The 13,573-nt window shown below is 37.4% G+C and overlaps 1 protein-coding gene across 9 annotated transcripts in view; it reads right to left on the bottom strand.

Annotated features, from left to right (window-relative positions):
• Positions 1–13,573, bottom strand: part of DMD (dystrophin) — a 1,227,136-nt gene that overhangs the window by 720,868 nt on the left and 492,695 nt on the right. For all 9 annotated transcript variants that reach the window (XM_035333326.1, XM_035333348.1, XM_035333385.1 and 6 more), the window contains one exon: positions 7,123–7,246. In XM_035333326.1, coding sequence (XP_035189217.1) covers positions 7,123–7,246 — 124 coding nt within the window. The remainder of the gene's footprint in view (positions 1–7,122; positions 7,247–13,573) is intronic.

Below are 13,573 nucleotides of genomic sequence, written 5' to 3'. Positions count from 1 at the left end.
CATAAACCAAGAACCAGAACACGACAGAGCTGACAAATGATAAACATCAGTATTTTACAGACAAATAAAAGACAGACAAATTAAGAGCTATTCAAAGCCCAATATTTCAGAATAATAATATATGTTCAACAGAAATTCCTTGTGGAGGAATAGAAGATTTGCTCTTTCTTCACGTGGCTCCTATTTATAACAGTAAGAATTAAGCATTCTAACTAAACCATAGTGTTTCATGGCACACCACAGTACTGAACACCTATACCATCTGATTATTTATTTTAGTCTTTTATTGGAAAAAAAAAAAAAAAAAGAAAAACAAAATACATAAATGCATATTAGCGTATCTAACATATGTGTAAGCATATATAGTAGATGTCCATATACGAGCCACTAGGTAAGAGACTGCAGAATTAACATCGTCTTGCACTTATGTTTTGTACCTAATACTCTCATTGACCTTTCCATACTTAAAAATTTCTCACCCACATTCAGGTGTGCTCACGCTAGCTAGTGACAGCAGGTGCAGGCTACCTGGTAAAGTTTCAGGATACACTAGGAATTTAAGTTTCTAATTTCTTTTGAGATGGTAATAACATAAATGGAAAATAAAATTATTTTAGATCTAACAGCCCCTCAGTGTTGTCTCATAATTAATAACATCAAGTCACATCTTTGACTTTAGACTAATTTAGTCATCTAGTTAGCTATAATTTAGAAGCTCTAAGCCAGCTCTAAAATTCCTTGTTTAGTTCAGGAGAAGCATAGAGTCACAGTTTGATACCTACAATAAAACAGATTATATATAACTCTCAGAGACCCTAACCAACATATTTTGCCATAATTCAGAGTCCCTCAGTTATCACAGCACATGCAAAAGCACATTCCACACAAATCCTAGGTAACATATACAGGATGGTGACACACAGTCCTGGCTGCAGCTTTTCAGTCTGACTGACCACACTAGGCTTACTGATCCCCTTCTTTAGTTCCACAGCAAAGACATGTTCTCTATGACTTGACTCTCAAGGTGAAAAAGTTCCTTACAATTGGAAAGAAACCTCATCAAGGTGTCTACTAATGCATTTATTAGAATAATGTTATATGCTCACATTTGAAAATCTTATTTATTATATAGATTGCTATGCCTGGGAGGCAGTATTATAAGAATATAAGTACTTCTCAATAAACTCTCAAAATAGCTTTTAAATTATGATGCTTAAAACATCTTCAATTTAAATTTCTGTACTTTGTAGTGGGGAAGATATGTAATTTATTCAATAAAAAGCTTATGATATACCAGCAATGCCAAAAGATTTGAAATTGTGAGGCTTTACTTATTTAAAATTTAACCCGCTTCTGGAGCGTGCACACTAAATTATAATAACTTCCAATGAAAATAAATGCTAGCATTTTAAGGGCTGAACTTTATTTTGCCTAACAGAAAACTCTGAAACATTGATAGATTATTAAGGAAGGAGGAAGACATTTCTACAAAAAGCACAGATAAAATAATCAATTGAAGAAGCTCCCTGGAGATACTAAAAAGAGAGATTTTCAGTTAAATTCACACATCCACCATCTACTTACAGCTGCCATTCATTTGTCCATATAGGAATGATTGAACATCAGACATGTTGAAGCTTCTAACACTTTTGATGATAAAATTTTGTATAGATAAAATATATAGAAAAGATATTTGGGAAAGAATTAAGGATGGAAATATTTTGAAATTGATAAACATGTTTTCCATACTGATAAATTATGACTGCAAATTAACAAAGTTTAATCCTGATAAACTGCAGATGACTGTATTAATTATTGGTAGTTTCTGTAGGTCAATAAAATCTTCTACCATTCCACTGAACATTTTTATTTATTTATTTATTTATTTTTCAAAATACCCTATTCTATTAATTCTCTGCAAAGTTTCAAGACTATAGAATCTTAATTAATACTACTCTGTCTATAATGCCAGGTATAATTAGCATGAGTTTAACTACAGGGAACTCAGAAGAATCATAAAAACACTAAAGTATACTGAAAATAATCTTGCTCCGTCTGTAATGCCAGATGTGTAATTATCATAACTGCAACTGTAGTGAACACAAATGAATCATAAAAAATCTGAAATACACTTAAAATAGCTTTTTGAAATATAAAAATGATTTGACATTGAAGTCTATGGCAGTGAACCCTTTGGTGTCCAGAAAAATGCGGAGAAATGTCTGCCTCTCTCCTGAAAGATCAATGTTTCCAGGTCCTGATAGAAAACATAAACACTATATGTAAAGCATTTAAAAATAAACATGAAAATTTGGCACATACCAAACCCCCTGTCAATTGCTTTTCTCCACTTTTTTTTTTTTTTTAATGTAATTAGCATATATCATAAAAATGAAGGGTAGATGCAGACACAGTAGATGCAGAAAGACACACGTTTACACACAGAAAATCATGCCAGTCAAAGGAGAAACGGTCGTCCTCTTGGTCCTTGTACAAACAGAAAGTATAGGACAATACTTGATTTGGGGAGAAAGCCGGAAATTTACCATACTTGCTTAATAGCACTAATGTAGTCCTGCTCTTACTCTCTATATGCTTCAGTTGTCTGCTGAACCCACAAACTGTATCCTACGTTTTTAAGTTCCTCAGAGGAACGATTTCCATGAGCAAATGCAAAGTGCCAAGAAATAAACAGAGCAATAGTCCCATAAACACCTCTCATTTATCCTTTTGACTGTTTTGTCATTGCTTCTTTTACTGAAAGGGACAATACTCCTGATTCAGGTTCATTAATGATACAAGTAGGCTGGGATAAGTTTGAATAGTTTTGCAAAATTTTGAAACTTTTAGGTTCTGTACATTGATGACAACACTTCTGATGAAAAATTGTGGTAGCTGCAAAATAATTTTACGTTTTTTCCTGAACAGTATTTATTTTTCTTTTTACATTTATGTTCTGTGTATTATTATATATATATATATATACATATATTTTTTTTTCAGAAAAAAAATGCAGAAATATAAGAAGACAGGCTTTCATCTAACAGGGGATAAATTCTCTTTGAGGAATATTTTGTAACTGGCAATAAAGGTGTATAATGGCTTAGTTTTAACTGATTTAATAACACTAAAAATGCATCTTCAGCTAAATGCCAGCTGAATGTGAAGAGGTGATTTTCACAACATTCTGAGATTTTTATTTGACCCTAAGATTTTAGTTGGAAGTTAATGTCTCCCTTGCATTGAAAACACTGACATGCCAATAAATTCAGATGTTATTCAGATCAAATCAAAATCTTATTTTGTGAGCTCTGGATGTACACTATTAGTATTCCCTGAACTCTTGTGACTCTGGTCAACTACCCTGTAAGCAGAAGATTGTAACATTATCATCACTGGCTCTGATAGTGATTCAGCTTTCAAATATTCAGGCCCCACTAAGCATGTCTGAAGAAGGTCACTAAAAGAAAATAAAGTGAGAACTGGGCATTTGAGAATCCCAGGAGAACAAATTTAATTGCCCAGGGTATCTGACATTTTCCCTTACATCAGTTTCTCATTTATTTACCTTTGATCTTGAGTTTCAGGGTGCTGCTTCTTGTCTAACCAAAACTCCTTTCAGGGAGTTTTATTCTTAATTAACTGATGTGCAGACTCAAGTTTGACTTCTTACCAAGCAAGATTTTCTGTCTAGCAACTTTAACTTTTTGTACCTGAACCTTAATATATTTGAACTTGAAACAATGAAGGTTTATTATGGCTTAAGAGAAACAAACAAAAAACCTGAGTCATTGTTAGGCCTGGTTTCAGTAAAATACATGCATTAACTTGAAAATGTTAACAGTGTGATACAGTGTGGTGCAGTTGTGGCATTAATGTTTGAATGTCTTTGTTATTTGGGAGTAATATTGCTGTCCTACAAATTTCCACAATAATGGTGTAAAGTCTGGCCAGTTAAGGCAAGTATTCTCTTGTAGCTGGTAAGGACTATACATATTTTTGGTCCTTGGCAGATGCAAGAATGGACTTCCTGTGCATCTCTAATATATTCAGTCTATGTGACACATCTGCTAAAGGCTAATTTCCTGCCAGTATCTGAACAGCAGATGACTTAGCAAACACAGTATGTTTTATACAGCCTGCTCTTGGCTCCGTCTCCCCGAGGCCTTCTCTGAACTGGGATAGGAGCAGGCTTTTGAACTTGGTGAATCATCAATGATGGCAAAAGAGCTTCCTTTGTGGCTGTCCTTTCTGAAGTCTGGGTCCCTCCACCATACAACAGATATACTTCCACTATGTCATACAGAAGTGACTCCTCCAAGAAAAATGATGAGTAGGACTAAGATGCTTCGACAATAACAACAAAATAACCATCCAATTAGTAACCTGTCTTCAAAAGAACAGTAGAAAGGAAAGTCATTAAGAAAAGGTTATGGGACTGAGCTGCTGCCACAGTTGGCAATAAATGGTAAGTCCGACATCAGTCAAGCATAGGTGTCCTATGCTACACCAGTCTGCAACAGGAGGAAACTAAATGATAGTCACTAAGTGCAAGATGGTACTTCTGTGTGCATGTGTGCAGGGTATCATGCATGTGCAAGTACAATGTTGGGGTATGACTGTGTTTGTCAGTAAAATACAATCTTTTACAATTATCACTAACATATGTTTTCACTTTTGATATTTTATCTTTTATTAAATGCCTTACTGGAGATTATAGTCTAATAAAAAACATTATATTATTTTTCATTGATTTGAGCCTCATTGTGAGGGAAATAGAAACTAGAAGAGATAACAAGTAACAACAATACTGTGTGCAAATCAATGAACTGGAAAATACTTCCTGTTTTGGCTATTAGTTTAATATGACATAGAGCCCCGGCCAGGACATGTTTTAAAACCTGCCACTTTTAACACCCCCACCCCCTCTCTCTCTTCGATTTTCTTGGAAAGTATGTAGAAAGATTTCCAAGAACTGAGAACTGTTCCACACAGAATCCAGGTATTGCTCGTCAATCCTACAGAGTTTTCTCTATCAGATTAATACGCCATCCAAACATTTTATCCTTAAAAAAAAAAAAAAAAAAAAAAAAAAAGCTAGAAACTTCTACATGTAACTTGATCTTCTCAATAAAATGTTTATTTTAAAAGCAGTGATACTGTATGAAATCAAAGCCAGTCTTGGTCTTTAAAAATATTTACAATGCTAATGAAAGACATAAGTTAATTTCTCATATTTTTATTTAGAGTTGCTGGTTTGTCTTAGACTCCCTTTGATACAAATTAGATTCCAGTGCTCAGCACTTTTCATTAAAAAAAGTTGGAAATAGGTTTCTTAACCATCCAATTATTTCATTTCTGAGGAGGTTAAAGAAACATCTGAAATACCTCCTGCCCTGATTTCAAAATTCCAATGCCCATGCACAGATCAAACTTCAACACTGCTTTTCCCTCATATTACATAAATGTATTACATATGTTTTCACTGATCTAAATGAGATCTGAATAAATGCAGTAAGCAGTGGCTTCCCAACCCCAATGTTCTTTCTCAGCACCAACAAAGGCAAGGCAAGCGCTGCTGAGAAATCCAGATGGGACCAGAGGAGGATCTGTAGTTCACCTACCTCTACCCCTTACTTGCAGCGACACAGATCACCACCTCCTCGGGAGCAAAGAAAGGAAAGAAGGAGGAAGGTGAACCATAGCTCCTGAGTCCTTTAATGGTATTACAAAGTCTTAGAAACTGACAATATGAGGTGAAGCATCTTATTGCTTAGGGAAACCTGACATTGCAGATTATTCAACACAATAGGTCAAAACAGGAGCTGATTTGCCATCCTTGAAATTGTGTTCCTCAAAATGGGAATAGATGAAGGGGAGACAGGAGCATTTTTTCTTGAGCATTTTTTTTTTTTAATTTTACCTACCATGAAGATGGAAGCACTCTGCAATTTACCTATATATCTGTTTATGTATGAGATAAATCCCATTATCCTGCTATGGAAGCATTTGAATCCATCAAATCTTTTCTGTATGTTTGATCCAGTTTGCATATTTCCATATATATATTTATGCACATTTACATAACATGAAGTAGTGCCATAAACTAAATTCAGTATATTACACTCTAATGGATACTTACTAGCAGTAATATTATGACAACATTAATAAATAAATTAATGTTATTGCAACAAAACTGTTATTTAACAGAAATATCTACATGTATATTTACAATCACAAAATTCAGTATCACTCAATCATTGCTAAATTTATGATGGAAAAGCAGAGAGTAAGAAAAAACAGCAGCAAAACTAACTTCAGTACAGTAAATTTGTTCCATCTGTTTGTGTTTTAGGAATCCATATCACCTTATTTTTAATGAGGTCCCATGATATGCTATTATACTATAAGCATAATAGCTTATTATAAAAAGATTTCTCCTTTCTCTTATTCAGAAAAGGCAAGGTTTTTGCAACTAGCTCCAAAAACTAAATACTGAAGGCAATTTTTAATAGTTTAGTTTTCAAAGGCCAAATTCAGAGTGTGCAAAACATAAACAAACACAGCTACTTTTGAAACAGTGCAGAATAATTTTGCAAAAAGTAGAAAGAACCATTTTCAATTCAGCCATGGTATAAAAAACAGATTAAAATAATTTCTGTGGAGATTGTATTTTCAGATATATTTTACAGCACTGTAGGATGAATTAGATACAGATTTACTCTAACATACACTAAAATATGACACTTTTCCCATCCTTCAATTTGTGAATGTATAATGTCAAATTAAGCCATTAGTATAGAATTATAGTGCATACATAAAAAGTAATTCATAGACTTAGATTAAACTTTACCAAAGACTTTCATGAATCTAGAATACCTTAATTAAATACGGGTATGCATGAATAAAAAAAATATCTTTGTGTTCAGAGATCTCCATGTATCACTTTTGGTGCCAAAGCCTGGAACGGACAAAAATACTGAACACTTCTAATTTTCTCTTGTGCATATGGTCAATCAATGCTTGTCAGTTTACATTTGAACCCATTTAAACTTGGACTTTGAAAGCACTTTGACAAGCTAGTACAAACTAACAAACATATATATTAGTACTTTCTCCTACATTGACTCTTTCTCTGAGATCTGAGAGATTTCCCTCTTTTCGATATATTGCAAACTCAGGACTCTGAAGTACTGCTTCCGAGCGGGTCATCCAGCTATGGAGTTCTGTTGTATCCGAGTCAAACCTAAGATACAGAGAAGTGCAGTAAGACATCTGCTTCCCACAAAGTTTCTGAAAATAACATTAACAGTAAAAATGTTTAAATAATTGTTTAAACAAAGGAATAAGCATCAATTACTCTTGAGAAAAAGGCAGTTTTAAACCCACATTTTGGTAGACACCTCATAAAACTATTCATTCTAAGATTTGAAAACTTAAAACTACTCTTTATTTTTAAGACACTGATTTGACAGTTGAACAGATGCAATAGTTCTCACAATAAGGATTCCGGTTTCACAAGCTGATGTTTTTGGAAGACATGAAACAAGTGGCTTTCACAGCTGAATAAAGTGTATCACAAGACTCAGCTGAGGATGTGAGGCATATCTGGCTCACACAATGCAGTCTTCATACCTGAGCCATCTTTGTGCTAGTTTATGTTGACTCTATCATGAAGGATATTCAAAGCAGGAAATTTGTCCATTAGATAGACCCCTCTTCTGAGTGACTCAAATTTATTGTAGAATGTAATTTCTAATCAATATTAGATTATAATATTTCTACAGCTAGAACTTCAAAAATGAAAAATGAAGGTACCAATCTCTGTGCATATACTTTTAAATTACTTTTTACTGTACAGTCCTTTTTATTAAAGGATTCTTTCATGAACTCCTTCAAAAGTGATCTTAATTGTAGTTACCTACTCAGAAGGTAGCAGTTCAAAATGAGGGTTATCATATGCAGATATTTAAATTGTTGTTTTCTAGAAAAATCAGACCAAGCTGATTCAGTATTTAGCCTATCTTTTTAAAGCAAGAAGCTTGAGATGTTTTTTCTCAGCTGAGATAAACTATAATCTTGACTGCATTTCTTTATTGCACCATGTGATTTTATATTTATATCTGAGGACCTAGAAGGACCTAGAATAAAATCAGCTGTATCTTTCAGTTTGTTTTGTAAATATAGACTGAATAAATTATATAATAATAATTAAAAAAAAAAAATCTACTAAAACCAACTAAAACCAAGAACTTGGATGACATTTATGTCTTTGGAGAAGTCAATTCTTTTATAGAAATATAAACTTTCATGTATATAAAAATAAAAAGAAAAAGGCTCCAAGGTAAAACCTAGTGCTACAGAAATCTACATATATAGAAATGAAAACAGTACAAGAAAGAATTCCATGTTCTCCACTGTGATCTTTATGAGTAGATTTAACAATAAGGTGAACAACTGAGTAATAAATAATGAAAGCAGAAAAAAAGAATCACATGCTTCCCTAATCCCAGACCTATATTAAAATTAAAATCTCTTAGGAATAATGTTGATAAAACAATTCCTAATAATAGTATTTGCACTCTCATTAAAGGAGGAAAAGATATGTTTGTAAGGCAATGGAAGGTGCAGAAATCTTCATTTTATACAGAACTATAAATTCAGAAGTAGACGACATAAGAACATTTCTCAGGTGGCTTAGAGAATCTCTGTGCCAGTATCAGGCTATAATCCCCTAAATAAAATGGCATTGCCAGTGAAGAGCTTCCTGCCTGAGCTTTATTTCTGAGAATATGCAACATTAAATCAACTATTATCCCTGAAATATGATGTTATCATTTGTTCTGCATATAATAGCTGTATATTTAATAAATGCTCTCATGAAATTTTATGACTAGGAGACAACAAAACTATGAAAGACAGTATTCCCACATAAAACTTGAATACTGTTTATTCAACAAATTGCAAGCACTAACTGTATATCTAATCACACTGATTTCCACAGGAGAGTGATGAAAACGTTTTTTGTGACTGTGAGTAAGCACTGTTCAATAGATCTGAAAATGGAGAACACCCAATTTTAAAGCTAATGGACTGGATTACAAGATAAAAACTAACAATTTCATAGCTCTTCCTAATATGCTTTGAGACACAAATAATTTATATTCAATATCTAATGAAGACTGACAATAGCTCTTCTCAATGATCAGTGATGTGAAGAAGGCTGAAGAAGTCCCTAGCACAAAATGGAGTTCCTGAAGTCAACTGGCGGAAGAGCTGGCCAAGCCGCTTTCCATCATTTATTGGCAGTCCTGGCTACTGGGGGAGGTCACACTTGACTGGCGGATAACAAATGTGATGCCCATCTACAAGAAGGGCCGGAGGGTAGACCCGGGGAACTATAGGCCTGTTAGTTTGACCTCAGTGCCAGGGAAGCTCATGGAGCAGATTATCTTGGGTGTCATCATGCGGCACTTGCAGGGCAAGCAGGCGAACAGGCCTAGTCAGCATGGGTTTATGAAGGGCAGGTCCTGCTTGACGAACCTGATTTCCTTCTATGACAAAGTGTCGCGCTGGGTGGATGAGGGAAAGGCTGTGGATGTGGTCTACCTTGACTTCAGTAAGGCATTTGACACCGTTCCCCACAGCATTCTCCTCAGGAAACTGGCTGCTCATGGCTTGGACTGGCGCACATTTCGTTGGGTGAAGAGCTGGCTGGATGGCCGGGCCCAGAGAGTTGTGGTGAATGGAGTCAAATCCAGTTGGATGCCGGTCACTAGTGGAGTCCCCCAGGGCTCGGTACTGGGACCAGTCCTCTTTAACATCTTCATCGATGATCTGGATGAGGGGATCGAGTGCACCCTCAGCAAGTTTGCAGACGACACCAAGTTAGGTGCGTGTGTCGATCTGCTCGAGGGTAGGAAGGCTCTGCAGGAGGATCTGGATAGGCTGGACCGATGGGCCGAGGCCAACTGTATGAAGTTCAACAAGGCCAAGTGCCGGGTCCTGCACCTGGGGCATAATAACCCCAAGCAGAGCTACAGGCTGGGAGATGAGTGTTTGGAGAGCTGCCTGGCAGAGAAGGACCTGGGAGTATTGGTTGACAGTCGGCTGAAGATGAGCCAGCAGTGTGCTCAGGTGGCCAAGAAGGCCAACAGCATCCTGGCTTGCATAAGAAACAGTGTGGCCAGCAGGTCCAGGGAAGTGATTGTCCCCCTGTACTCGGCTCTGGTGAGGCCGCACCTCGAGTACTGTGTTCAGTTTTGGGCCCCTCGCTACAAGAAGGACATGGTGGTGCTTGAGCGAGTCCAGAGAAGGGCTACGAAGCTGGTGAAGGGTCTGGAGAACAAGTCTTACGAGGAGCGGCTGAGGGAGCTGGGGTTGTACAACCTGGAGAAAAGGAGGCTCAGGGGTGACCTTATCGCTCTCTACAGGTACCTCAAGGGAGGCTGTAGCGAGGTGGGGGTTGGTCTGTTCTCCCACGTGCCTGGTGACAGGACGAGGGGGACTGGGCTAAAGTTGCGCCAGGGGAGGTTTAGTTTGGATATTAGGAAGAACTTCTTTACTGAACGGGGAATGGGTTGTTAGTCACTGGAATAGGCTGCCCAGGGAAGTGGTTGAGTCACCATCCCTGGAGGTCTTTAAAAGACGTTTAGATGTAGAGCTTAGGGATATGGTTTAGTGGAAGATTTGTTAGTGTTAGGTCAGAGGTTGGACTCGGTGATCTTGGAGGTCTCTTCCAACCTAGACTATTCTGTGATTCTGTGAATAAGGGATATATTAGGTCAGCTTAATTACAGCAGCTGGCTAAAGGCTGTAATATCACTTGAATATTGTGAGATACAGGGAAGTCCCGAAATATAGCATATACTTTTGCAAAGACTAAGTAGTAACGCTATACAGTCCTGTGTTTCACATAAGTATCTGGTTCAGGGCCTGTCAGCAACAATGAGAAACAATAGAACCTGCTCTAAGGGTCAACAGAGAATTCGATCAGGGACCTACAGGTATTCAAACTAGATGGGACTACCACCCTCTCCTCAGTTTTTTGAAACCCAGTCAGCAGTGTACAAACACCACCCCACAATAATTAGCAGCCCAGTTTACTGAAAGGGTTGTCACGCCCTACTGACAACATGCACTCCATTCCTTTCTCCTTTAAGTCACCAACCATACAGGCAAGGAACACAAGAGATTCAATAGGTGAGAATAGTGAAATCAATAGGTGAGGACGGGTCTCTAGCCACTGTCAGGAATTGTGGCAATTAGGCTGTTCTATAGCACCGGCATGAAGCAGCTGTAACTGGAGAGGAACAGAGAAGATCAGATACATGATAAAAATAAAGACAAAATTACGAATTACTCAGTACTAAACTCTCCTGGCTGCAGGTAAAACTCTAATACTTCTGGTGTTCATTCTGTTCTGTGGTTCCAGTTAAGTAGGACCAATAAGGCAAGCTTGCTGAAGAATAGTGTGCTATTAGCCCAGTATAGAAAGTGACAGAGCAAAATGTTTACCAGTGAGAATTTTGTCTTGTCTTTAACAAAAGGACTTAGCCCCTGCTTCTGCAACATACACTCCTGAAAGTGTAATCTAGAAGAGGAGCTGAAATATTGCGAGAATTCTGATAGTACAACAAAGTAATCAGGAACACATTACATGGCCGATTCATTCATCAGCTGGTGGTTATTAGCCACAGCAGACAGCATCTGGACAGAACTGATCTGACATTACAGATTGCTCTTTCAATTGTAGTTTCTTCTGTTTATGTAAATATAACTCCACAAACAAAGCCTCCTGCCCCCCCCAAAAGGCTATAAATGGAAAGTGGGGTGAGGGATGGGGACTTTAAAAGAGATGAAAGTTAATTCAAGGTAACATTTTGCAGCACAGAATCATTTAGGTTGGAAGAGACCTGCAAGATCACCTAGTCCAACCTATGCACATAAATATCCTTTTCAATAACCTTGGAAAAAAATCTCTCTCATATCTAGCTTAAAAAAAAAAAAAAAAAAAAAAAAAAGGAAATACAGGTAGGATATGGCTTTTAATCATTGTGGTATGGTGATTGCATATTTTATTTCTGTGCAGTTTCAGTTTCAAAGTATATTAACTCTAGATTGATATAAAAGGATCAATATAGTCTTTGAATCTTGTAAGTATAACAATATATTTGACATTAAAAAAAAAAAAAAAGTAATGAAACGTTACCTTTCTGACCCAATAAAGTTGAGTGCATGTAGAATTTGTAAATTAAATCCATGGAAGAGACTAAAACCAAATCACTTGAGACAATTGCTCTGAATAACTACATCGCTTTAAAGTGCACGCTACCTTGCTCCCCACATAAAATTAAATCTGCAGTGGAGGATTTAGTGCCTCTAAAATTATTTACAGAGTGCTCATGTTTAGTTTTCCAATTAGTCTGCCTTTCAGCTATTCTACAACAGAGATGTCTATCTTGTACTGCACTCACAGCCCTCTCATAACCCCACAAATTGGTTACAGCAAATCATTTTCTTCATCAAGCTAAACCATGGGCCCACTGCAGATTCCCTATCAAAACTCTTTTGCCTAGATCACACGTACAAAAGATTTGTTAAAAAAAAAGACTCCTTGTTCTGGCTTTCCCATCTTTTTTTTTTTTTTTTTTTTTTTTTCTATTACACACAGAATAAACTTCATCTCTAGGGCATTTCAGAACTTAGTTACATTAAGATTTTCCATTTCTGTACATGGATTTCTTAGCCCAAATACCTAGCAGTGTATACCTACAAGCCCGGTATCTAATCCAGTGCCTTTGAAACTACTAAATAACACCAAGGATTAGGGATTAGTTGTTTATATTTCAAAGTAAAAACAAATAGTTTTAAAAATATATATAATAATAAAAGGGCTGGCTGACTATAAACCTTCCACCTGTGCTCTATACCCTATAAAGGGCTGCTGTGGCTGTCAGGGATTGGGTATGAAGGTGTCTCAGGTACCACTAGTATGGACCAAGGCTGTCTGTGCACCCAGAGCGCTCACTGCTTCTGTGGGGTCTCCCTGCTGGCTGGGTCAGGTGGCCTGGCTGCAGGGTGGCCACAGGGCCCCCAGTGAGGCAAGTGTAGGCCACTGGGGCCAGCGCCAGTGTAGGGACTGTGGGCACAGGGCAGCCATGAGGAATGTTCTGGAATGTTCATGAGGCCATCTGAGGTGGGTGGCTCCCTTCCCTGGCAGCCTGAGGCCAAGGAGACAACCTCTGTAGGAAAGCCTATGCCATTGGGGAAACATGCTGCTCGGCACACACATGGCGGGGCTGGGTGTAGTATGTTGCCTCAGCCAAGAGGTGTGGGTTCCCTGGCATGTTAAGTCCTGGTCTCAGGACTTTGATTTCCAGATCTGCACAACAGTTTCACATCCCTTCTACCATTTCGGGGAACAGAGCTTCACTGGCTGCATGTGGGAAAGTGTGTGTGCTTTGCCCTTTCTGCTGGGAAACTGTGATCTACCATGTGGAAACAAAGGGCATTGGAATGGGAGCCGGCTGTGTCCCACTGGAAGAGAACACATGCTTTTCTCTGTCTTACA

This window comes from Oxyura jamaicensis, chromosome 1, assembly GCF_011077185.1.
Source record: "Oxyura jamaicensis isolate SHBP4307 breed ruddy duck chromosome 1, BPBGC_Ojam_1.0, whole genome shotgun sequence".
Classification (NCBI taxonomy): domain Eukaryota; kingdom Metazoa; phylum Chordata; class Aves; order Anseriformes; family Anatidae; genus Oxyura; species Oxyura jamaicensis.
Note: the sequence above shows the minus strand (reverse complement) of the source record. Positions and strands in the feature narration are given on the sequence as shown.